Here is a 26,430-nt window from a genome sequence, read left to right on the forward strand (position 1 = left end):
TTCAGGCTAAAGCCACCATTCACCTTTCTTCTCTTACAGGGTTTCCACACATCAAAATAGACAGAGGGCTATGGGTCAGATGGGAATTGTAACAGTAACAGCCCTAGCAGAACGGGAGTGCTACTCTGTGTCGGAGTTCTGCTGGTTTCTCTGAACAATGTAACCATGTCCGGGAGCTGGCAGCGCTGGTGGCATGTGGTCGGAGAAGAGCTTGACCCTCCGTCCTCCAAACTCACTGTGAAGGGCTAGCTCTCCCTTGCCCTCTGGGACAGAATCCCAGGCAGGAGCCACCAACCGCTCCAGCCATGCTCGGGTAGTAAGAAGTCTTCCAGGTGTGAATTACATGCATTTGTCAAAACTTGGGGAATGCACACTTAAGATTTCTGCATTTCAACCTAAGTAATATTTTTAAAAACATTTTATTTATTTATTTGAGAGAGTGAGAGCTAGAGAGAGAGAGAGAGAGCACAAGAGAGGAGGAGAGGGAGAAGCAGACTCCCTGCAGGGAGCCTGGATTCAGGACTCGATCCCAGGACACCAGGATCACGACTGAGCCGAAGTTAGACGCTTAACCAACTGAGCCACCCAGGCGCCCTAAGTAAAATTTTTAAAGATTTTATTTATTTAGAGTGGGAGTGGCGGGGGCGCAGAGGGAGAGAGGGAATCCCAAGCGGACTCCCAGCTGAGCACAGAGTCCAGGGCGGGGCAGGATCCCATGACCCTGAGATCAGGACCTGAGCTGAAATCAAGAGTCCGACACTTAACCAACTGAGCCACCCAGGTGCCCTTCAACCTAAGTAAATTTTACCTCAAAAGGAAAACTGCCAACGAATACCGAGCTTTGCTTCATGATATGCACACTGCAGTATTTAGGGGAAGGTGTCCTGATGTTTGCAGTTGACCTTGAAATGCACCAGAAGGCAAGGCAGCTGGAGAGCCCGCTCCTTCCGCCTGAGGTTCAAATGGACCCCCTAGCCGTCACCCCAAGTGCAGGCAGCTGCATCCCACCTGCACCCCACCTGCCCCCCCCCATTTCCCAGGAAGAGGAAATGGGGGAGCAGGTGCACGTGGGTCAGAGAGGAGGGCTGAAGCCGGTCTCCCTTCCCAAGCAAAAAGAACCCTGTCTACATTCTCAGCAAATGTCTCAGGCTTGCCGCAGCCCAAGACTCCCTCTCGACCAAGGATGACCTTTCCTGACCTCGCCAGTGGCCCTCTCCAGAGCGGCGGGGACCAGGGTCAGAGCACAGGCCTGGGGGGTGGCCCAGCCATGCCGCCAGCCTGGAGGCCTGGTCTTCGCCTCCCCAGTGTGTAGTGGGCTCTTCGCTGCAGAAGCCCGGGATTTTCCCCGGGGCTCCTGTTTTCTCAGTTGGTGTCACGTGTGGGGGCCTCACCACAACCCGCCTCGGGGTTGGAGCACGTGACCCAGGCTGGCCAATCAGAGGCTCTCCCTCCCTCCGCCCGGTGCCTGGTTGGCAGATGCTGCGAGGACCGGGACAGGCGCTCTCGGCCGCAGAGGGGGGTCCAGCGCACAAGGGAGACTCCCAGCTGAGAGGGGAGAGTCCAGACCCCGACGGCACGGTTCCAGCTCCGGTGGACAGCCACGCTTCGATGTAGGCAAGACCTCTGGATGTTTTAGTAACAGGACTCCATCACCTTCACACGCAGTCAGCTCCGACACAGAAGGCCCATGCCCACCATCACTGCCCAAGCTTGGCCTTACTTTCATCTGGCTTAATGCAAAAGCCTCTTGACTGCTCTCTCCTCCCCTCATCTGTCTCCCACTTGCTGTCAGAGTGAACTTTCTAAAACACCAATTTGATTTCGGTCAAGGCCCCGCTGACAATCCTTCAGTGGCTCCCTTGTGCCCACCAAGATAGACCCCACACTCCTTAGCACCCCCGCCAGGCCCTGACAACCTGCTCCCCGCTGGCCTCATTTCACTGCCTCCTGGCCTCCCACCACACAGTCCACCCTGGGAAACCATTGCAGCCACCCACACACACACACCCCGCACCCCCCAGCATCAAAATGGTGCCAAGCCTTTGTATCTTCCTTCCTTCTGCTGGGACCGTCCTTCTCCTGCTTCCCCACCTGATGCCCAGGGACTCACCCCTTAGCACCCAGCGGGAGCGGAGCTTTCTCTGGGAGGGGTCTCCCCACGGGGCAGACGCACCCTTCCACACCATCCCTCTCGCACTTCTCACGGGGCACAGCCACCCCCACCTGTGGTTTTGCAGCTCTCCTTCCCATGAGATGCTGGGCCCTCCAGGGTGAGGCCTACACCTTAGAGCGAGTCTAGATTCGGGTCTGCCCAGGACGGTTTTCACTTTCATGTGATGGCTCTGTGGGATGAACGGCACCCTCGCCACTCTCAAAAGTGCCCCAGTTTGGATGATGAGTTATCTGTTCACCCCACTCATTCAGCGTCTGCACAGAGCGAGCGCTAGGAGGGTCATTTTTCTACCACATAAACAGCTGAAGCCGATGACTTCAAAGTCCTCTACCATTCACAGTGAGTCAAATAAAGTTGATAATCCAGAAGGCCATGGCCAGCAGGTCTGGGTTAGCGTCCCCTTGAAGGGGACCCTCCACCTGTAACGGCCGGGATCAACCACGTTAGCACCCGTTAGCGCTGGGACTCCGGCTGCCGGTGCAGTAAATGCAGCCAGTCCCACCGAAAACACTTCCCTGGGTCGGCCCGGCTGGTGGCTGCGGGAATCTGCTAGCAGAAGAAAACCGATTTCCGTCTGTCCTCGCCATGCGGTCGTACCAGTAGCATCCTTAGGGCTCAGAGTGTGTCCTGAGTCTAGGGAGCTCCCACTCCTCACCTGTTCCTACCATTGCCCCAAGGGCAGGTGCACGTCTGCAAATTAACAGGGCGCCTGCCTTACCCCTGGGCTGCCCGAAGCCCTCCACCAGTAATACACGGGAACAAATGACCGCGGCCACATCTGGGGTTGGTAGAGCAGACGTGCCCGTCAGTACGTGCAGAACCATTGTAAGAAACAGACGACAAATACTGTTGTACCTTGATCCTTCAACTGTAAAACTCGGTGTTTTATATTTACCCACATCTTACTGCCCAAATTTAGTGCGGTTAAAAGTTTTAGATCAGCCACAGTTGAACAATTTAAATATTCCAACCATGAGGAAAAAACACTAAATGGCTCAAAATAATCTTGGTCACTTATTAAGTGACCCCTAAACTAACAGCCTGCGAATTTTTTTTTTAAACATTAGAGGCCTCCACTTTTTTTTTTTTTTACAATTGGGTATCAGTGGAACAGGATTGGGTTTAATAAAACATATTTGGTTTTAATAAAATTGCAGGGGCACCTGGGTGGCTCAGTCAGTGAAGCATCTGCCTTCAGCTCAGGTCATGATCTCAGGGTCCTGGGATGGAGCCCAGAGTTGGGGTTCCTGTTCATGGGGAGTCTGCTTCTCTCTCTCTCTCTCCCCCTCTGCCCCTCCCCACTACTCATTCTCTCTCTCTCTCAAATAAATAAATAAAATCTTTTTTAAAAATTGCAGAAGGTGGTATTTACGAGAAATGAAATTTCCCTGACGGTAAAAAAAAAAAAAAAAGAAGCTTATTTGCATAACTTGTACACTTCTAGCTCCCATGAGGCACCAAACAAAAATAAATTTTCCAATACATTTAATGTCAACTCTCGACAATGCTATTCTCAGTGACCCAAGACAAACTTCCTCTGAGGACATTAAAAATAAATATTACCCTTGCCTTTCCCACTATTGCTTAGAAAAGATTTTCAATCTTTATCTCATAGATCAAATCTCTGTTGTCTCACTAACCTAGTTTAAAATAATTCCACAATTCTTCACGATTTGAGATTTGCCCGGAAAAAACAAACAAGTGAACCAAAACCAAAACCCCAACTACATACATATTTTTTTAAAGGTCAGTTTTAGCCTCTTTGGAGAACAACTGGGCAGCAACTAGTAAAATTGAAAATGCAAACACCGTACGTGGCCTGACACCCCCCGCAGCGTACGGACCCAGGAGCGGTGCCTTTTCAACTTTCTAGTCCCAGTTCTCTATTACGCCCTTAAAAATGAGGAGACCAAAGAGATTTTGTTCACGCAGAAACTACTGATATTTACCTTATTGGAAATTAAAACTGAGAAAGATTCAAAACATTTATTAATTACTGTTTAGAATAAGGGTAAATCCGGTCATGTTGATATAAATAACACTTTTATGAAAATAGCTATATATTTTTTCAAACAAAAACAATTAGTGAGAAGAGCCTCATGTGTCACATTTTTGTGAACCTGTTTGATGCCTGGCTTAATAGAAAACATCCTCATATCTGCTTCGGTAGCCAACCCATTGCAACACCAATGTCATGTCAGCTCGGGGAGGCTCCACTGTACCTTCATGAGAGAGTAAGCATGAGTAAGGCCAAATGACATCTTAGTACGATTATGAAACTAGTTTTGATTTCATGGTCCACACCACACTTTGAGAACCACTGCCCTAAAGAAACTCAAGCACAAATCTAAAGATGTTCTTTGGGGGCGCCTGGGTGGCTCAGTCGGTGAAGCATGTCTTTGGCTCGGGTCATGATCCCAGGGTCCTGGGATCCAGTCCCACATTGGGGGGGGGGCTCCCTGCTCTTTTGGGAGCCTGCTTCTCCTTCTCCCTCTGCCTGCTGCTCCCCCTGCTTATGCTCTCTCTCTCTCTCTCTCTCTGTCTCTGTCAAATAAATAAATAAAATCTTTTTTTAAATAAAAATAAAGATGTTCTTTGGAATATTGCTTACTATAACAAGAAAGTGAAATCTAGGGGCGCCTGGGTGGCTCAGTTGGTGAAGCATCTGCCTTTGGCTCAGGTCCCGATCCTGGGGTCCTGGGATCGAGCCCCTCATCGGGCTCCCTGCTCAGCGGGAAGTCTGCTTCTCCCTCTCCCCCTGCTCATGTCTTTCTCTCTCTCTCTCTCAAATAAATAAATAAAATCTTAAAAGGAAAAAAAGTGCAATCTCTGCATCTGTCCATCTGTAGGGGACGAGATCCACGGGGGCTGCAGTCCTGAGGCTTTGCTCACCACTGTATTTCCAGTGACTTAGAAAGTGTGGGCCCGAGGTGGGCGTTCAATGCATATTTGTGGAAGGGGGGAAGGAAGTGAGAGAGGCCGCGAGGGAGAAAGGGAGGAAGCACGAATATTGCTCTGCAACTTGCTTTAAAGTTTAACTTGATTTTGTGGACATTATTTTTTCACAAGGTAGACTTTTAGGTTACAGGGTAGGAAGGGCCAAAGGTCACGTGACTCTCCTATAACTGGTAAGCTTATTTCCTATCTTCTAAAAACAAAGGTGCGTTTAAGATGTTTTGAGGCGTTCAAACACCACCCGCCAACAAGCCACTGCCACCTAGTGGTCCAGACATTCCGGGCGAAATAGGCTCTGCTGTTAAGAAAAAATAACGGAGTATTTTGCCCCTATTTGATAGGGGCTATTCTGTAACTCTGACAGAAAACGGAGCCATTTACTTAAAGGCCTTTCTAGAAATGGCATAACCATTGCTCTCCCTGTAATCTGATGTACGTTGGAGGATTTTCTGAAGATAGTTTAAGTTGTTAACGCTTCTCAGACCAAATGGCAAAGCCAATGATTAAAACAAACTAATAGATTTTTTCTTCATTTAAAGATCTTTTTCTTCCCCCTCCTCTTTTCCTGATTTTGCCTGGCCTCTGATTTACAGAGCAAGAGATTTTTAGAACTCAGTGTATGTTTGCTGCTGATACGCATACAGGAGCCCAGGAAGTATTGTGGAAGGAAGGTAGGGGGGAAGGAGAGAAGATGGGGTGCCTTCCATCTCTATGACCCTAGAACATTAGAAGCCACAGTGAATCATGATGATTCCAAAGGCAACCTAAAATCACTGCACTAAAATGAAAGAATTCGAGTGCCGTTAGCCTTCATCAGCAAGGAGACATTCCTGCCCTAAAGATAATTCTTGGGGGTCCGGCGGGGGGGGGTGGTCCTCGTTTTTTTTTAAATATTCATTATCTAAGTCTCCACAGTTATGAGTCCGGGTAGAAAAAAAATTCATCAAACTGAAAATGTTTACCCATCAGCTAACTTCCGGTGAGCCCCCTTGCAAAAATCCCTCCCCACTTAATAATCATTCACGTCTACCTCCACTTGTCACGTTAGCAGCTCGTCTCCCAGGTGATGGAAATACCGTATGATGAAGTAAAAGTACTGTCAATGAGAATTTATCACAAAATAAAGGGCCAACTCTTTCTGCACGCGCTCCCGGACGGCCACCCCCACTGGCCCAGGGTGGACATCGCTACTTTCCTTGTTCCAAGAGCTGTCTCTTTTTTGCAAACCCAACACCTGTCTTCCCTTGCCATTTCCTGAGAGGTCTCCTGGCAACGCGGCTCCCTTCCCCACCCGGTGGGCGTCCAAGCTGGCCCATCAGACCACCTCATCCACTGGATACAGAGATTGCCCGGGGTTGGACGGGGACCCACGCAGAGCCAGGCAGAGTCTTTTCCTGTAATTGGACCTTCTGTGGTGTCTGTCCTGATCAGATGGGGGCCCCCAAATGTGGGACGACTGTCCCATGGAGCCACTGGTGCAGGTGGAGTCAAGAATTCACCCAAGACAGAACAAAGGCGATGGAAGTTGACTGAATACACCACAAGGGAGCACGGGCAGTGCAGCAGAGGACAAACTGTCTGCAAAGAGGCGGTGGGTGGGGGCCGTTTTTAAAGGGGGAAGGTGACCAGGTATGGGGACATATGCAATTCTCCCCTTTTTGGTAACTGCGCCTGGTTGTAAGGAGCCCTCTCGTCAGTTAGGGCCTATGGATATTTCGACTGGGTCCCCTGATGGACCTGTCTGTGTCCAGCCAGGGGTCACTGTGGGCCTTTCTGCATTCCTTTGCTCAAGCCTGTTTGCCTGAAAGTGGCCTCTACATTCCCCCCTACAGATTGACAAGGACAAGTCTCTGGCATTTGGGCAGAGGTCTCATCTCCAGTAGCTTCTTCCTGCTGCATGAGGGGTGTAGAGATGTCCCTGCTGAACTTCTCAGTCCGTCAGGGGTCCTGTGCAGTCACAGACCAGAGCATATGGTATTATACTATGTGCTGAGAGGCCATTTCATGAAACTCCTTGGTGGTCAGGTCCATGGGTTTGGGGAGGGGACCCTCCCACGGTATGGACTGCAATCGTTGTTGAACCATCAGTCATATATGGAATTGTTGGATTCTAGAAGAGACAAGTTTAACAAACAGATTAGAGAGAGGGTGACCAATAATTAGGAGCAGGACAATGAGGCCAGGGGTCCTAAAAGGGAAGAAGCCAGGAGAGCCATGAATGGGTTTCTTTCCAGGAAAACCATCCTTGTGTTGCATGGTCTGGAAGGAGGAAGCCAAAAGGGGACAATGAGAAAGACAAAGCTTGGCCCCAAAAGGGGTGATGATTATATTGTGACAGTAGGACATTACGGGGGGGGGGGGGGGCGGCTCCTGGTAAGTTAGGATTTGTGACCAAGTTAATTTGGAGAGGTCACCCTGAAGGAAAAGGTCAAGAACAAGTCTTGGACTTGGGAAGAAGTCATGAGAGTTTTGGGAAGAAAATAGGGAGTTTTTCTAATATAGAATGATCAAATGCGAGAGAGTAGGGAGTGGCAATGGGCTGGATTCATGGTCCTCCAGGCCTCCGGGTTTGCATCCCCCGAGTCTCATCTGATTAACAGGTGCAGATCTGCAACTGGCTAGCAGCCGTACTTGGTGCAGGGCTCCTCATCTAGGGCCAGAGGGGTCTTGATTCTGGAAAGACGGATCCATGGGGATAAGCCGTGAAGTTTTACCACTGTTGGAGTGGTCCAGAGAACTTAACAGGGTCTGGTCCAGACAGGTTCAAACGGCTTTCTGTCCTGCAAAGAGTCTTGAGGTATACCGATCCCCAGATGTACATTTTGGATGTATGTTACCTGAGAACGAGGGGTCAGGTTTGGGACTGTCCTGGTTTGGGTGGTCAGCAATGGTGGAGACACTGTGCCCGAGGGATATGGCATACTGAAGGATCCGAAGACCAAAAAGAAAAAGAAGACCAACTAAGAGTCCTTTGATAGCTGACGAAATCTTCTTCCACTCCAGGAGCTTAACCATCATTACAGGGAAGAGAGGGATAGGCTTACAGTGCCAGTGTGAATATTCATGCTAATTAGAAACCCCCTCACGTTTTCCCGGTAATCTGGTTTACGTACATGACACTGTTTTATACAGCATAGGTTCCTCCTTGAGCTGCAGGCAGGATATCAAGGGCCATTCGGTTTTGGAGGGCCAGCTTTTGAATTTGTGGCTGACTCGGAGATGGGTTTTGTTAAAGGCGGCTCTTGTATGCTCGGTGAAAACCTCTATTTGCAGTTTGACATCAACAGAGGTGGCTCCTAGGACACATACGGCAAAGGGATAAAGCCATCAAGAAGCCCTCTTTGTCTGATGTTCAGCCTTAACAATATCCTAATTACGAGGAACCACTGGCAAGTGAGAGAAGGCTTTTCTGGGGGAGATAAAGTCATCCCCAGGTGCATCAGCCAACGCCGTCATGAAGACAGTGGGGTCATCCCTTATTTCCCCAAGTCCACAGTGAACACCATAGAGTGCGGTGCGCTCTGGCTCGTAAGGAATGGTTTTCTCATCCCGGCCACACAGAATTGGTCCAGGTGCTAGCTGACTTGTACAATTGTTGGAGAATCCATCCCATTTTCCAGCTGTTCACGTAATCATATGCCCATGGGGTCCTGTTATCCCCACAGAATAGCGGGCATGAAGATGGGCTTTACAGGAGCTCCTGTGGCAAGTTCTCTGAAGTTCGCCTCAAGTTGTCAAGCTAACATCCAAAGACAACCCGAACTAGAATTTAACATCTGCAAAGGTGCGTTATTGAAACATAATTTTTCTCTCTAAAATCACAATTATTTTCAGAAATAGCCAAATTGAGACTAATTTGCTCAAAAAACAAGCCCAATTTTAATAAACTTGGCCTAAATATTTACATAAGTTCAGCAAGAACAGTGGTTGGCCATACAGATCTTTTGAAATCTGCTTTGCTGGAACTTTCCATAAGGAATCTCTAGGTTGAACTTCTAGTAGCCTCTCCAGGCCAGAAGCCAAGCCAAGTACCTGCCAACAGACTTCTCTGTGATACCAGCAGATTTGGGTGAATTCCTCCTTATGAGGTCCCCCCAATATCCTGAGGTTCCTTCACCTGCCAGGAAGTGACATTCTTGACTCACCTGGTGAGGCTGCTGGGAACTCAGTAGGCAGGTATCAGGCCGACATTTCCAAGGGGCTTTATGGCTCCAGGTTCCATAAAGTCAACCTTAGTTCCTTAAAGCTGTCTGGGCATATCTGAGTCTGTATGTCTCTCAAATATGACATTCCAGTCAAAGCCTTGGTAAGATAACCAATGTTTCCAGCGGTGTCCTGTTACAAGGAGAAGATGCTTACTGAACTAAGGCAAATGACTATGATTGTCATGGAAGAAAGAACACTTACTGAGACCTTTTGAATTTCAGAGGGTTTAGGTAGAGAGAAAAGTTAAATGCTTGGATTTGTTCACAAACGAGTACTTTATCACGTTTCTGTGAGTCATAGCTAGCTATCTTAAGGAAAAGTTTTCCTAATCTGGAAGAACCAGCAACATTTCAAGCAAAAGTCACAAAAGTATAATCATCTTCCTCCATGTATTTAGTCCCATGTTACTAATTCTAATTCCGTTTGAATGCAACCTTTTAGTTAGTTCTGGAAATTCTTACCTATGTTAATGTTATGACTTTTTAAATGTATGTATGTATGTATGTATGTATGTATTTAAGAGAGAGAGTGCAGAGGGGCAGAGGTAAAGAGTATCTTAAGCTGACTCCGTGCTGCGTACAGAGCCTGATGTGGGACTCGATCCCATGACCCCGAGATCACCATCTGGGCTGAAACCAAGAGTCAGACGCTTACCCAACTGCACCACCCAGGCACCCCTAATGTTATGATTTTAAAGATAACAAAAACTTTTTTGTCAAAAAAGTCCTTTTCATGAATCTCCTTGAGGATGAAACACATTCTGCGAGTGACAAGATTGTAATTCAATCAATAAGCAAATTCAGTTATTTCTGTGACACAGAGCACTTCAATAATCCGGTTATCAAGTGATGACCTTATACCAGAACCCAACACACCAATAAACACGCCTGATTAGTCAAAGAGACTTCATTTACAATTCAGATCTCGGGGAAATTTGTTAAAACCTTGGAAAGTTTTTTTTTTTCTTAAAGATTTTATTTATTTATTCGACAGAGATAGAGACAGCCAGAGAGAGAAGGAACACAAGCAGGGGGAGTGGGAGAGGAAGAAGCAGGCTCATAGCGGAGGAGCCTGATGTCGGGCTCGATCCCATAACGCTGGGATCACGCCCTGAGCCGAAGGCAGATGCTTAACCGCTGTGCCACGCAGGTGCCCCAGAACCTTGGAAAGTTTTAAAGCACAAGTGCCCTAAATAGGATTACAGCTCAACAAAGACCCAATAAAGATGAAACATAGAAACTTTGGTTTTCTGGGCAAAGAAAAGAGAAAACGACTTTGTCCTTCTCAAGAGCAAACCAACAATCCAAGAAAACTTGGGTCTTTCTAACAGAGAGAAAGCAACATTTTAATCTTATACCAGTGTACTTTCAAAATCCATTCATTTCTATCTTAGTCCATCCAGACCGCACATAAAATTCCTTTCCAAAGGTTCCCCTTCGCAACCCTTCTACGACTTTCTTTGGTGTTCAGATTTTGTCCCAAGCCATTTCTCTCCAAGCAACCAGTCTCACTTAGGACAAAATTACCTCTTTCGCCTTCAACAAAAATACATTCCCATTTTTTACATCTTTCTTACGTATCTCCTACTCTTTTACCTACCAAGCTGCTTATTCCCTTATTCCCATCAGCCTTAACCACATTCCACAGAATTTTAACTCTTAGAAACCTTAGTCTCCAGTGGAAACTAAGTAGTAACCAATTGTGAATCGTTACACCAGCATTCGTTAGACGGCAAATTTATGAATCAAGTAAGCACAAAGCATGTTTTCCAACACTCAAATACCCTGTTTCTCTGCGATAAGAGACCAAAAACAGAAAGCTACGATCAGTAATGCGTTAGCACTCCATCCTGTTTGGAAAAGACCTAGAGGTCCCAACAAATTCAAACAAAGTTTCAAGTTTCAGGTTACCAAAGACCTTGAAAGCTATCTTCACAATGACCCGTGAGAACTTTGAGACTGACCAAATCAACCATCATTTTAAGTCATCTTCCTGCTGACCAATTGCAACAGAGATCACGAGCTTATTTGACCTTCAGTAAACCTTGGTAGGATAAAAAGTTTTATACTTAATGCTGGTAACTCTAAAGACAGGTCTTAATTAAACAAACTTAAATTAGCTTAAATACCAAATTAAGTTGCACCTGGTTTGCTTAAAAGTCAATCAATTTGTTCCCCATTGTCAGTTTTCAGTCTGAAGTGGGCGGTGCAAATACAGGGGTATGTTCTTCACCCTTGACTAGGGTGGGGGGGAGAAAGCAGCCAATGGCGCTGGAGGCACGGAGGATGGCCTAGGAGTCACCTACGCAGGCCGCACCCCAGGTGGTGCAGAGACAGGTGGAGAGGGAGGCTGAGGAGGCAAGGTCCCGGCAGAGGGCAGAGAAAGCGGACGCCTGGTCTTAAGCCTCTTCAGATCGAACAGAGGAGCAGACGCCATGTTTTCCCGCCAACAAGAGGGAATAGGCAGTCCATGTTGGGCCAGAATAGATGGGGAACTTCCCAAAACAAAAGGAGTTTCAGCAGCTGCTTGGGAATATTCCTTAAAGCCTCGGGCCCGAGGTAGACTAACCACAGTGGCTCCAAGGATCATAGCCATTGACTTGGAAATGAAGGAGGGAGAAGCCCCCACATCTACAAGGAGGAGGAAGAGTGATGCAGCCAGCATCCAATATGTCGGGAAGGGGTTATTTAGCCTGGTTGACAGTTGCACACATTCTGCAAGGGGCTCCTATGTCCAGGTCCTGATTTAGGGCCATGACACCAAGCAAGACACCTGTGGGACAGCAGACCACGGTGAGGCGTTCCAGCAAAGGTCCAGCTGGAGAATAGCGCTGGAGGACAGCACCGAGGGAGGGAGGGCCGTATGTCCTGATCTGGGAGCTTGCAGGAGGCCAGGAAACACAAAAAGAGGACATGTTTTCCCTCAGGCCTTGGGGGTCAGATTTGTTCCAGCTTTGAAGGACACTGCCCAAGAGTGAGTCGGAAGGGACAGGGTTCCCTAAGGGAAAGACTGGCTGCCAATTCCCAGTGGAGCACCCGCCATATGGAATGGAGCTCGGATTCATGGTCGTGATTTCAGTCAGGGCATCCCACTGACCTGAAAAAGGACCAGACCTATCCGAGGAGACAGACTCTTGGGGCGTCCCATCACCCAGAGGGGTCATGCAAATACAGAGCGACTGACTCTTTTGGGGTGTCCCACCACGCTGGGGGTCCCACCAAGAAGAGAGCAGCAGCTAATGGCATGGCACTTCCCATGGGGGTGTCCCCCCAGCAGCAGCAAGGGCTGGAGCCCGGTTTGGCCCCACCGGGTGGGAAAGAGGGAGGACTCACCACTCAGCCACGTGGGAATGGTTGGCCCACAGACCAGGATGGCAGCTGGAGCCAATGGCGCTGGTCTCTAGGAGCACACGTCTGGTGGGAGTCGGAAAGCGGAGGGAAGGGGCCCTTCATGCTCTCGGCCATGGCCAGTCCAAGCGCACTGGGGAGCCGCGCCGGCCGAGGCCTTCAGTCCTCTGAGGGGCACTAGGGTTAGACTCCCCAACGGCCGAGAAGAGCAAGGAGAGGGAGGGAAGGGTCCCTCCGAAGGGAAAAGGCAAGGGCGGTCCGGCCCGTTCCCCCTGGGGCTTCGGAGCCTCCCTGAGGAGTCATCAAGGCCGGGGGCCATCAGTTCCCCAAGGAGGCCTAGAGTCGGTCCCCAGAGCGCAAGTCCCAAGAGATTCCCGGAGACTCCAGGGAGAGTCCCGGACAGGCAAAAGCTCCGCGTGTGGGGTTCCCCCAAATGCACAGGAGCCACAAAGTCCCTGGACACACCACCAAATACAGTGCCTAAATGGGGTATCTCTCGATTGGATGGGGCCCCCAACGGTAGGGCAAGGATCGGGTGGAAGCCTGTAGTGCGAGCAGTGAATGAATTCACCTGAGGCAGAACAAAGGAGATAGAAGTTGACCGAATACACTGCAAGGGGGCAGGTGCAGGACAGCAGAGGGGAGACTGTCCTCGAGGAGCCGGTGGGTGGGGGCCGGTTTAAGGGGGGAAGGGAGCAGGTATGGGGCCGTATGGAATTCTCTCCTCTTTGGTAACTGTGCCTGGTTGTAAGTAGCCCATTGGTGAGTTAGGGCCTGCGGCTACGTTCGGGTGGGTCCCCCAACGGGCCTGTGTCCAACCAGGGGGTCTCTGGGGGCCTTTTTGCGTCGCATTGCTCAAGACTGTTGGCCTGAAATCAGCCTCTACACGCTCCTGTTCCAGGAGCCGAGTCGTGTCGAGTTAGAGATGGACTTGCCGGGGCACCTGGGTGGCACAGAGGTTAAGCGTCTACCTTCGGCTCAGGGCGTGATCCCGGCATTATGGGATCGAGCCCCACATCAGGCTCCTCCGCTGGGAGCCTGCTTCTTCCTCTCCCACTCCCCCTGCTTGTGTTCCCTCTCTCGCTGGCTGTCTCTGTCAAATAAATAAATAAAATCTTTGAAAAAAAAAAAAAGAGATGGGCTTGTTACTTCGTTGTCCTCCATGTGTCTGGCTCTTGGAGAAAGCCCGATTCCAGGGAGACTTCACAGTCCGTCCCGCGTAGGTCAGATCTTCTCTTATGAAGTCTCGGGGCACTGTGCACTGTCCGCAGCTCCCAGGACAGCTCTCGCTTTATAGGTATTCGTGGAAGTGAATCTCGTCCACGTGACTCTAAGTTCCACGAGAGGGCCTTGGGTTTGGCTCCACATTCACCACATCCCCAGTGCCTGGCAGAGTGGGCACTCTGCAGATATCTGTGGCACAAATGAATCACGTGATGACCCACGCTGCTGACAGGGGAAGCATGCTAAGCCCAGAAGAGATCAGAAAGAATAGTTCTTCATGGAAGGAGGTGGGGGAGGGGTGGGGGCAGAAGAGAGACTAAGACACTAGAGTAAACCACTCCTCACAGGATTATGTCTCAACAGAAATGTAGCTCCTGTCCTTCCCTCCACCATCCATTTTCATTTTCTGCCTTAAGCAGATCTTGGTTCTTTTTATTTGTCTTTTTATGTTCAGTTAGCCACTGTATAGTACATCATTAGTTTTTGATGTAGTGTTCAGTGATTCATTGGTTGCATATAACACCCAGTACCCATTACCGCCCATCACCCAGTTACCCCCTCCCCTCACCCCCTTCCCCTCTGAAACCCTCAGTTTGTTTCCTGGAGTCTAGAGTCACTCATGGTTTGGCTCCCTCTCTGATTTCCCCCCCCTTCCCCTAATGTCCTCTGCACTATTTCTTATGTTCCATAAATGAGCGAAACCACATGATAATTGTCTTTCTCTGCTTGACTTATTTCAGTTAGCATAATCTCCTCCAGTCCCGTCCATATTGCTGCAAATGTTGGGTAATCGTTCTTTCTGATGGCTGAGTAATAGTCCATGGTATATATGGACCACATCTTTTTTTTTTTTTTATTCGACAGAGATAGAGACAGCCAGCGAGAGAGGGAACACAAGCAGGGGGAGTGGGAGAGGAAGAAGCAGGCTCATAGCGGAGGAGCCTGATGTGCGGCTCAATCCCACAACGCTGGGATCACGCCCTGAGCCGAAGGCAGACGCTTAACCGCTATGCCACCCAGGCGCCCCCAGGACCACATCTTCTTTATCCATTCGTCTGTTGAAGGGCATCTCGGCTCCTTCCACAGTTTGGCTCTTGTGGACAATGCTGCTATGAACATTGGGGTGCATATGGCCCTTCTCTTCACTACGTCTGTATCTTTGGGGTAAATACCCAGTAGAGCAATTGCTGGGTCATAGGGTAGCTCTATTTTTAACTTTTTTTTTTTAAGATTTTATTTATATATTTGACAGAGATAGAGACAGCCAGTGAGAGAGGGAACACAAGCAGGGGGAGTGGGAGAGGAAGAAGCAGGCTCATAGCGGAAGAGCCTGATGTGGGGCTCGATCCCATAATGCCGGGATCACGCCCTGAGCCAAAGGCAGACGCTTAACCGCTGTGCCACCCAGGCGCCCCTATTTTTAACTTTTTGAGAGACCTCCACACTGTTTTCCGAAGTGGCTGTACCAACTTGCATTCCCACCAACAGTGTAACAGGGTTCCCCTTTCTCCACATCCTCTCCAACATTTGTTGTTTCTTGCCTTGTCAATTTTAGCCATTCTAACTGGCGTAAGGTGGTATCTCAATGTGGTTTTTGATTTGAATTTCCCTGGTGCCGAGTGATGTTGAGTATTTTTCACGTGTCTGTTAGCCATTTGTATGCCTTCTTTGGAGAAGTGTCTGTTCCTGTCTTCTGCCCATTTTTTTTGACTGGGTTATTTGTTTTTTGAGCGTTGAGTTTGAGAGGTTCTTTATAGATCCTGGATACCAGTCCTTTACCTGCAATGTTATTTGCAAATATCTTCTCCCATTCTGTGGGTTGCCTCTTAGCTTTGTTGACTGTTTCCTTTGTTGTGCAAAAGCCTTTTATCTTGATGAAGTCCCACAAGTTCATTTTTACTTTTGTTTCCCTTGCCTTTGGAGACGTGTCTTGAAAGAAGTTGCTGGGGCCGATGTCGAAGAGGTTACTGCCTATGTTCTCCTCTAGGATTTTGATGGATTTCTGTCTTACATTGAGGTCTTTCATCCACTTTGAGTTTATCTTTGTGTATGGTGTGAGGGAATGGTCCAGTTTCATTCTTCTATATGTGGCTGTCCAATTTTCCCAGCACCATTTATTGAAGAGACTGTCTTTTTTCCACTGGATATTTTTTCCTGATTTGTCGAAGATTAGTTGACCATAGAGTTGAGGGTCCATTTCTGGAGTCCCTATTCTGTTCCATTGGTCTATATGTCTGTTTTTGTGCCAGTACCATGCTGTCTTGATGACGACAGCTTTATAATATAGCTTGAAGTCAGGCAATGTGATGCCCCAGCTTTGTTTTTCTTTTTCTTTCTTTCTTTCTTTCTTTCTTTCTTTCTTTCTTTCTTTCTTTCTTTCTTTCTTTCTTTCTTTCTTTCTTTTCTTTCTTTCTTTCTTTCTTTCTTTCTTTCTTTCTTTCTTCCTTCCTTCCTTCCTTCCTTCCTTTCTTTCTTTTTTTTTTTTCCCCATCATTTCCTTGGTGATTCAGAATCTTTTCTGGTTCCATACAAATTTTAGGATTGTTTGTTCCAGCTCCTTGAAAATTGTCAGTGGTATTTTGATAGGGATTGCATTGAAAGTGTAAATTGCTCTGGGCAGGATAGACATTTTAACAATGTTTATTCTTCCAATCCATGAGCATGGAATGTTTTTCCATCTTTTTGTGTCTTCCTCAATTTCTTTCATAAGTGATCTGTAGTTTCCAGAGTATAGACCCTTTACCTCTTTGGTTAGGTTTATTCCTAGGTATCTTACGGGTTTTGTTGCCATTATAAGTGGAACTGATTCCTTACTTCTCTTTCTATAGTTACACTATCAGTGTATAGGAAAGCAACTGATTTCTGTGCATTGATTTTGTATTCTGCCACACTGCTGACTTGCTGTATGAGTTCTAGTAATTTGGGGGTGGAGGCTTCAGAGTATAGGGATAGAGGGAACATTCCTCAATATCATAAAAACCATCTATAAAAAGCCCACAGCGAGTATCATTCTCAGTGGGGAAAAGCTGAGAGCGTTCCCCTTAAGGTCAGGAACAGGACAGGGATGCCCACTCTCACCACTATTGTTCAACATAGTGCTAGAAGTCCTAGCCTCAGCAATCAGACAACAAAAAGAAATAAAAGCCATCCAAATTGGCAAAGAAGAAGCCAAACTCTCTCTCTTCGCAGATGACATGACACTTTATGTGGAAAACCCAAAAGACTCCACCTGCGGATCTTGGTTCTTAGAACAAACACCAAAAATATCAAACAAAACCCCTTTGTTTGGGACTCCTGGGCAGTTAAGCCAGTTAAGTGTCTGCCTTTGGCTCAGGTCATGATCCCAGGGTCCTGGGATGGAGTCCCGCACTGGGCTCCCTGCTCAGTGGGGAGTCTGCTTCTCCCTCCTCCTCTGTGCGTGCTCTCTCTCAAAATCTAAACAAACAAACAAAAAACCCTCTATTTTGTTCATTTAAGAGTAATATAAGAACTACAAGAATATATTCATGGTCACAATTTTTCTGAGAAGAAAGAGTAAATGGAGATAGGACCAGCCCTACCAGACTCTAAAATACGTTTAAAAGCTCACAAGAAGTTTATTCTCAAAGAAGATATAGATAAGTGGACAGAAGCAAGCCCCAAATGCATAACCCAATACATGTGTACGCTTAGTCAATGGTAAAGACAGCATTTACAGTTAGCGAGGAAAAGGGGCGACATCAAGTGGGACTCAGGTTAACTAACTTGCCAAAGTCACACAGCCCCTAAGTGGTAGGAGAGTGATTCCGTCTGAGTGGCCTTCTTACTTTGGAACTCGCCCTTTTAAACATTCCGCTAGCTGTCCTTGTGTACCCATCCGTCACCAAGCCCTGGACAGGGCATTGCAAACAGAAATTGCAAATACAAGGCATCCACGAATGAGTCCACAAAGGCTTTCGCGAAGCGGGGGGCGGGAAGACTAAAAAAAAATGGAACAAAAATGTAAAATGTAAAACTGTTCGCTGAGGTCTCGCCCACCCGGCCCCACGGTCCGCAGCGCGGCCGCCGGCGGGTCTAGGACTCCGGACAACCGGCAGGTGCAGCCTGCACGGTCCGGAGCCTCCCGGAGTCGACTCGTGCGAGACCCAGCGGGCGCCGCGGGAGCTGCCCGAGTCTGCGCAGAGGAGACCCCCGAGCGGGCGCCGCAGGGCCGCCCGAGTCTGCGCAGAGGCGACTCCCGAGGAGGCGGGAGGCGGGCTCAGCGGGGTCGCCCGAGTCTGCGCAGAGGAGACCCCCGAGAGCGCGGGAGGCGGGCACCGCGGGAGCTGCCCGAGTCTGCGTAGAGGAGACCCCCCAGCGGGCGGGAGGCGGGCGCAGCGGGAGTTGGCGGCCGGGGCGGGGGGTACCGCCGGCTCCCGGAGCGCGCCTGATGCGGGCGGAGCCGGGGCTGCGCGATGGTCGCCGTGGAGGGGGCAGTGGCCGAGCGGGAGGCTGGGGTGGCCCGGAGGTGAGACCCGCTGCGTGCGCAGAGCCGGGGGTCCCGGCGCCCGGACACCCCCCGGGGAAGCAGGGCGCAGAGCAGACCCCTTGAGGCCGGCCAGCGGGGAGAGGCTTGAGCCTCGGGGACGGCGGGGCTGGGCCCCCTCCTGGCTCCCGGCGCGCGCCTCCACGACCCTCCGCCGCCTTCCCCTGCCCGGGTGGGTTCTAGTTCCCTCCTGGGGGGCCGCGAGCTGCCGATCCCCCAGGCCCAGCCCCACTGTAGGCTGCTTCTGCTCCCTGCCCTGCGCGAGACCTGGTTTCTGGGCTCCAGGGATGATCGAGGCCCCGAGGGGGGACCAGACTGCACCACAGGAATGAGCTGTCGGGGCCAGACGTGCTGTCATACTTGATCTGAAATGTTCCTGCCCTTGGGGTTCAAAGGAGGGGGGCGGGGTTTAGGCGAGTGTCTTCTTTGTAAAGGTCTGCACATCCTTTTATGAGTAGCTTCAAAAGCCGTTTTCTCTGGGAAGCCTTCCAGAGTTACCACCTGCATCTCTAAGCTTTTCATCTCCTTTAGCTCGTTGAGCTAGTGCTTAGTCATAAGCATCTACTAGTTTCACGTGTGTGCGTGAGTGTGTAAGTCTCCCGGTCCCTCTCTAGGTAGGGGCCCTATCTTTGGAACACATGCACGGGAATAGGACTTTAAAAGGACTGGAATGGTTAGAAGGTGCTAACAGGCGGGCCTGCAACCGTGGGAGGTATTTCCGTAGGTCAGGGGGCTGAACAATGATGGCCCCCGGGGCCAGGTAGGACTGTAGACAACGTTTTCCCGCTCGCGCCATTGGGTTTTATTTTAATCCAAGGCCAACATTTTAAAATGCGGAAATGTCTTTCACATCTACTGACACAAGACCTAGGCTTTAGCATGTCTCGAAAGCTCAGACGTGTCGACGCGGGGCCTCCCATGTCTACACGGTGCACTGAGCAGGAATTGAGCTCCACCTTCAGACTCAGCATCCAATTTCCAGGGCCCCAGTCCTCACTAATCTCCACTGGCTCCCTGCGGTGGAAGCAAAGTCTCATTTTGTCATATATCATCACCTAGCTTCCTTCACTCGTCCTGATGAAGTGCCTGGCCTCCTGTGGCCGTTTGAGTTCTGGATTCCTGGTGTAGATGAAAGAGAGCTGGAGTGGTATCATGAGCAGGAGTCAGGGGCAACGGGACAACATGGGGAGAAGCACAGTGTGTGGGAAGTCAGCGGGGATACTGGAGATACTGGGAATACAGGTGAATCGTAGAGTAGGGCTATTGTTACGTGTCGAATTGTGTCTCCCCCTCCAACCCCAGTTGTGTTCCTTCAATACATTGAAGTCTTAACCCCAGTAGCTCAGAATGCTTCGTCGGCATGACGATACTGTGGGATCAGTGCCGTTCCTTCTGTTGGACATCCCAGGGGAGGATGGCTGAGGTTAAGACGCCGGGGTTCTAACTTGGTTCTGCTCGCTCCCGCACCCTGTGCTCTGCTCAGGACTCCAAGCCATAGTTAGTGACACTTTTCTGCTTTGGATGCTACTTGTGTGCTGATGATTCTGAGGCCTTTGTCTGCATTCCCGATGTTCCTCCTGGGCTCCTGACCTGCTGACCCGTCAGCTCCGCAGACGTTTCTCCTGGATGCCCCACAGGCATCTCCAACACGTCTGAAATTACTTCCGCCACTGCCCCCCCCCCCCCGCCCCGTCTTTGCCTCCAGCTACCCAGTTCAGGCGGTTGCCCAGGTTGGACACGTGGATGCCATCCTTAATGCCTGCCCTGTCCGCTCAGCCCCTCCATCTAGGACAGCACCAGGTCTTGCTTCTCTGACGTTTGGACTCTGTCCCCCCGTGCCCTCCGTCCCAAGCTCACTAGGGCCTTCACTGGCTCCAAGGCAGGTCACTGCTGTGGCTGTCTGCCTGATGTCCCCACTCGCAGCCTTGACCCTCCATCCTCCAGAAAATGATCAGAACAGTCTTCTAAAACCGTAAATCTGCTTATGCCATTCTCCTGCGTTAACCCTTCAGAAGCTCCCCGTGGCCTTCAGGACAAAGCCCAAACCTCTTGGTCTTCCACAAGTTGACCAGCACTTCCCAGCTCTGCCTTCTGCCATCCCGCACCCTGGGCTCCGTTGCATGGTGCGTGCATGGACGTCCGTGGCTCCTCTCACTCCCGCCCATACACGTGTGGGAGCCTCATGGAAAGTCTGGTTATCTCATGTGGTCTCTGAAGCCTCAGCTTAGAAGCTCTGTCCTTCCGGAAGTTTCCTTGCTCATCCCCCCTCAAGGATGTGCTCTTCCCGCGGGGTCCCAGGACACCCCATGCATACCCTTCCTGAGCCCCCAGCCCAGCACGGGCTCCCCAAGGAGAGGGACTCTGTCCTCGGTGTCATCCTGCATTCCTCATTATTTCTCACCTAGTGTGGTGCCGTGTCCCACAGCAGGGCTCAGAGGGCAGATCAGCCCCGGGAAGCGGGAGAGAAGAAATACAGTGAAGGTGAGGAGTCCCTCAGACAGGGTAGCCCGGGGTTTCACCCCTTTCTAGAGCAAGGACAGGACTGGCTGCTGAGAGCCAGGGTGACGTGTGACGTAGCGGAGCTCTAAGAGGAGGGAAGGTACAGAGCGTCTGCCACTCTCTCAGGGGTGGTTCCTGAGCGGGAGCTGCTTTTTCGGGAATTCAGGAGGCTGCGGGGTGTGGCCGTGAGTGAGTCAGGGAGGATGCTGGGCGCCAGGCCTGCGCTCCGAGGAAGCTCTGTGGGGAGGAGACGCTGGGAGGCAGAGATGGTCCCACTGGGGGCGGGGTGTCCGCACACTCTCAGCTCTCTGGGTTTGGGGTGAAACAAAAAAGGAGAGTCTTTAAAGGATCCGTGGGATCAGAAGATCAAGGGTTCCCAGCGGCTCTGACGCCTGTGGCCAGGTGCTTCCAGTCTGTGCCGAAGGGAGTCCTGCCTCATGGGGGGGGGGGGTGCACAGTTCTGGGTTTGCCCCGTGGCCCCCGCCCTGGTGTCCTGGAAGGACTGGCTCTCACCTCCTCCTGCGCCCTCCTCCGTCCTGCTTGTGTTACTGGATCTGCACCGTTTCTCCCTCACCAGCTGGCACGAGGTTTTGATTTTGTCCATGAACGGCGGAGGGACAGTGCAAGGCCATAGGGAAAGGAAAAGGAAGGGCGTTCTCTTCCCGGTGCTGGTGCGCCACCTCATTCAGTTTTGCTTTTAAAAATTGTGTCTATTTATTAGAGAGTGAGCACGAGCAGGGTCGTTCCGGTGCTGGCCAGTCTCTAAAAAGGTCCGACTCTCAGCCCCAGCCGGGACACAGTCCTCTTCTCAGCTCTCTGTTCCTCCCTCTTAGACTTCTCAGTGTGGGGAAGAGGTGATGTTTGTATTTTAGGAATGCTATCATGGTCTACTTACCATTTCAGGTCCGGAGACCAGGAACACCAGAACGGGCCAGAAGTCAAAGATGGACATTCCCGGAGACAAAGATTCAGCAAGGGTTGGATCCGAAGGAGGCCAGAGACCGATCCTCCAGGACCGTGGGTTGGTTGAAATTGGTGACCCTGCGGACAGGTCACTGAGGTGCCAGGGGAGAGGTACCAGGGAACTGAATCTCATTGCCGAGAAAGCCATTGCAGGAGAGAGAGGCCACGGATGTAATGGGAGAGAAAGAACAATTTCTGCAGGAGAACGATCCCACAAACATGAGGTCTGTGGCGAGAGCTTCCAGCAGAAGGCAGAAGTCACCCAATGCCAGAAAACCAGTAATATGAAGAAAACCTATCAATGTAAGGAATGTGCAGAAACATTCAACCGGAGCTCAAACCTGATCTTCCACCAGAGAATTCACACGGGGAAGAAACCCTACATGTGTGATGAATGTGGGAAGGACTTCAACCAGAGTTCAAATCTCATTATTCATCAGAGAATTCACACCGGGAAGAAACCTTACACGTGTCGCGAGTGTGGCAAAGACTTCAACCAGAGCTCCAAACTGGCCAGGCACCGGCGGACGCACAGCGGCGAGAACCCCTACGAATGTCAGGAGTGTGGCAGGGCCTTCCGCGGGACCTCCAACCTGCTCCTGCACCAGAGGTCCCACAGTGGCGGGAAGCCGTTCATGTGCCACGAATGCGGCAAGGCCTTCAACCAGAGCTCGGACCTGGTCACTCACCGCAGAGTCCACACTGGAGAGAAGCCATACGTGTGCCACAAATGCAGCCAGAGCTTCAGCCAGAGCTCGCACCTTGTCACGCATCAGAGGACCCACACCGGGGAGAAGCCCTTCAAGTGCCGCGAGTGTGCCAAGGCCTTCAGGCAGCGCGCACGCCTCACCAAGCACCAGCGGCTGCACAGCGGGGAGAGGCCCTACGTGTGTGGTGGGTGTGGGAAGGCCTTCAGCGGGCGCACGGCTCTGCTCAAGCACCAGAGGCTGCACGCAGGCCGGGACGCCGGGTGCCAGCAGGCCTGCCCTTCCGACGCGGGCCAGCTGGGACAGCAGAGAACCAACAGGAAGGAGAAGCCCTATGAGTGTACGGAGTGTGGGAAAACCTTCCGGGGAAGCTCAGACCTGATCCGGCACTGGATAATCCACACGGGCGAGAAGCCCTACGAGTGCGGGGCCTGCGGGAAGGCCTTCAGCCAGAGGTCGCACCTGCTCACGCATCAGAAAATCCATACCGGGGAGAAGCCTTATCCGTGCGGCGAGTGTGGGAAAGCCTTCTGGCAGCGCTCGCTCCTCGTCCAGCACCAGAGAGTGCACAGCGGGGAGAAGCCCTATGAGTGCGGGGCCTGCGGGAAGGCCTTCCTCTGGTGCACGGCCTTCCTCAAACACCAGAGGCTTCACACTGCAGAGAAACCCCAGGGACGTGGGAGGACACTGAGCCAGGCCCAGGTGCCTGGGGATGAGCAGGGAACTCACGGGGAAGAGAGAGCTGGCCGGTGCGACCAGCATGCTAGAACCTTCCCGGGCAGCTCAGACCTCGTGGGACCTCTGGTGACTCGCACAGGAGAGAAGCCCCATGAGTGTGCAGAGTGTGGGAAATCCTTCCAGCAGAGCTCAGACCTCACAAGGCATCGTAGAATCCACAGGGGGGAGAAGCCTTACCCCTGCGCTAAGTGCGGGAAGTCCATCAGGGGCAGCTCAGACCTCATTAAACACCACCGTGTGCGTATGGGAGAGAAACCCTACGACTGCCCCGAATGTGGGAAGGCCTTCAGTCAGAACTCCCACCTTCTCAGTCGCCAGAGGGTCCACACTGGAGAGAGGCCCTTTGAATGCAGCGCCTGTGGGAAGGCCTTAGAGGGGCGCACAGCCTTCCTTAAACACCAGAGGCTGCACGCCGGGGAGCCACTGGGGGGCGGCGACAGAGCCTGCAGACAGGACTTGGAGGTGATGGGGCCCTAAGGGAGCCACGGTGGCCTGAGGGAGGCCGTTCTTATCGCACTATGAGGATGTTTATCTTTGGAAAGCGTCTGGAGGCAGAAAGACATGGGAGTGTAACCAGGCGGCAGAGCGCGGACGTAGAGGTCATTGTTCTGACTCCGACCTGACACCGGATGTGGTCCCCGGGCTGTAATTACTGGAGAATGCTTCAGGGAATGTCTACCGTCATTGAAGTCATTAGCAGTCACCTTGGCAGCAGCCCCAGAACTCAATTCTTCGTGGAAGAAGCCATTTCAGCCCCGACCCCGGGTCCAGTGACAGATGTGAATCTGCTTTAGGGACTTGAGGGTGGTTCGGTCTCTCTCTGGGACACATCCTTCCGGTTAGGAATGTGCTTTATGCGTATTCCCCTCTTCTCGTCCTTACACGTGTGTGATGATCCACTCATTGGGAGGAAGCCACAATGGCAGGAGGACAGCTGGAGGCCAGGACACAAGGGCCAGAGGGGGGTGTCCCGCAGAGGAAGGAGGGTGTCCTCTGGTAGCCCCAGGAGATAGAACAGCAGGTGTCAGGGCAGAATCAGAGCGCGCCAGCGCACAGCATGTGAGCTGCCTGAGCTGGGAGGAAGTCTGCTGCAAAAGGTCAGGTGACTGTAAGGGCAGTGGTTTTGTCTCGACCCCCGGCTTTGCAAGGGGACACAGCTGGTTTGAGAATTGGAGAGGCCAAGCAGAACCGTGCAGCTCACAGTTCTGGTAATTAGGCTCCGCCCATCTGGACAGTCACAGTCCATTAGCATTAGGCTCAGCACACCTGGGCGGTCGCAGCCCCTCCACAGACCCTCCCTGCGCTGGCATGTACCTACAGATGGTCAGCTAACACACGAGCCATCAGATGAGAGAGGGACTGAACGGGACGGTGTAAGACAGGAGAATCTCCACTTCGGGTCTTTCCGCAGTGAGAGCAGCTTGCGAGATGCACAGAGGGGACCCGGGGTTCTCAGCTGGGGTGGCTTTGCCCCTTGAGGACTTTTGGCAACATCTGGAAACGCTGTGCTGGTCACAGCTGGGAAGAAACGAAGGGCATCGATAGCTTAGGATAAAAATGCCCGCACAAACGAAGAGTTACCTAGCCCCAAATGTCAATAGTGCCGTGGTTGAGCAGCTCTGGCCATGCACCTTTGGAACCCCGGTCGCCTGGGGTCATTTAAGCGAGCACCTCAGCGCGGTGAAGGGTTTCAGGAGGGGCTGTGTGGCACAGCGGAGGGAGCCCGGGAGGCAGAAGCACTCAGACGTGGGTCTGAGTCTCGGCATGATGCGCTGGCTTCAGGACCTGGAGGAAATTGTGAGCCCTCTCTGGTCCTTATCTTCCCCCTTAACGAAATGGTGGTAACATCATTCACGTCAGGGGTGACTGTGGGGTTTAAATGAGGACGCTGAAATTTACTGTTGGCACACAGCAGAGTATCGGGGGCTTTCAGCCTTTTTACGCAGAAGATAAAGTTTTTACAAGCAGAATATAAGATCTGTAAGATGCAGTGGGGTTTTGTGGCTGGTGTAAGGAGTATGACCGGTTAAAGGTCAAAGCGCTGCGGGCTGTGGCTTCCCCCGAGGGGCGTCCCGAACAGCAGCGGGATGTCCACAGCGTCCCTGACAGCTGGCTGCTTGTGGTCGATGTTTGGTCCTAGGGTTCCAGAAGCCTGCCGACCCCCACCCCATCCCCTGCCTCAAAGGGTTAAGGCCTTAGTGATCTCATGTAAACTAGTAATCTCTTTATATGAGAATATCTTTGAGTATATTTGGGAAGCAAAAGGAATTCACCATAGCTCTCATCGGGGATACGCTTGAGTGAAAAATTAAAGATGCTTACATTTTCATAGTTATCCCCGGTTCTAGCTAATCAGAACCTCGGCTAACTGGAAGTTTAGCGTTGTGTTTTTATAAAAGGAATTGGGAGGGTCCTCTATCTGCCCCTACAGTGCTGTACCGCGAGGACGACGTTTAGGACAATAAGGAGGAATCTGAGGAGCCTTCAAGGTAATTTACTGCAGTGGTTTCCAACCTCATAAACATCAAGGCCCTCTTCTTTGCACCCTCGTGCCCTGTGTTTTAAGAGATTTTGCTTCCCTTGGGGCGCCTGGGTGGCACAGCGGTTAAGCGTCTGCCTTCGGCTCAGGGCGTGATCCTGGCGTTACAGGATCGAGCCCCACATCAGGCTCCTCCACTATGAGCCTGCTTCTTCCTCTCCCACTCCCCCTGCTGTGTTCCCTCTCTCACTGGCTGTCTCTATCTCTGTTGAATTAATAAATAAAATCTTTAAAAAGAGATTTTGCTTCCCAAGCTGCCTTTGTTAAAGAATAATTCATTCTTTTTATTTATTTATTTATTTATTTTTGACTATTCGAATGGATGTATACCCAGCGATGATGCTTCTGATTAGCAAGACACGACCGGACGTGGGGATTAAAATTCCAACCCAAAGCAAAGAACGTTTTCAGGAGCCTTTTTATCCCTTTTGTGGGCAAATATATAATCGGGTTTTTGTAATATTAACTATTGCACGAAGACCTCGTCTTCAAAACTAAGCTTTTCACTCCATCTCCGACAGAACCTGAATTCCATGCAGTGTGTGAGGCTTCTGAAAGCAGGAAGTTTTCGTTAC

At 50.9% G+C, this 26,430-nt stretch overlaps 2 protein-coding genes across 4 annotated transcripts in view; one reads left to right on the top strand and one right to left on the bottom strand.

The window, feature by feature from the left end:
- ZFP3 (ZFP3 zinc finger protein) overlaps positions 1-26,430 on the bottom strand; it is an 85,219-nt gene that overhangs the window by 39,632 nt on the left and 19,157 nt on the right. The window lies entirely within an intron of this gene.
- ZNF594 (zinc finger protein 594) lies at positions 18,329-26,060 on the top strand. 2 transcript variants are annotated; one of them, XM_045804898.2, is made up of 2 exons: positions 18,329-21,579; positions 21,812-26,060. In XM_045804898.2, exon 2 carries the CDS (start codon positions 21,853-21,855, stop codon positions 23,791-23,793), a length of 1,941 nt encoding a protein of 646 aa, XP_045660854.2. In that variant the 5' UTR covers positions 18,329-21,579; positions 21,812-21,852; the 3' UTR covers positions 23,794-26,060. The 2 variants fall into 2 exon arrangements, with proteins under 2 accessions (XP_045660854.2, XP_087723622.1); XM_087867496.1 differs by having other exon boundaries at positions 18,329-20,890.

Source organism: Ursus americanus, chromosome 14 (genome assembly GCF_024610735.1).
Source record: "Ursus americanus isolate L20-20 chromosome 14, mUrsAme1.1.p, whole genome shotgun sequence".
Taxonomy (NCBI): Eukaryota; Metazoa; Chordata; class Mammalia; order Carnivora; family Ursidae; genus Ursus; species Ursus americanus.

Coding starts and splice junctions, on each gene's coding strand:
- ZNF594 (XM_045804898.2), top strand. CDS start 21,853: ATGGACATTCCCGGAGACAAAGATTCAGCAAGGGTTGGATCCGAAGGA.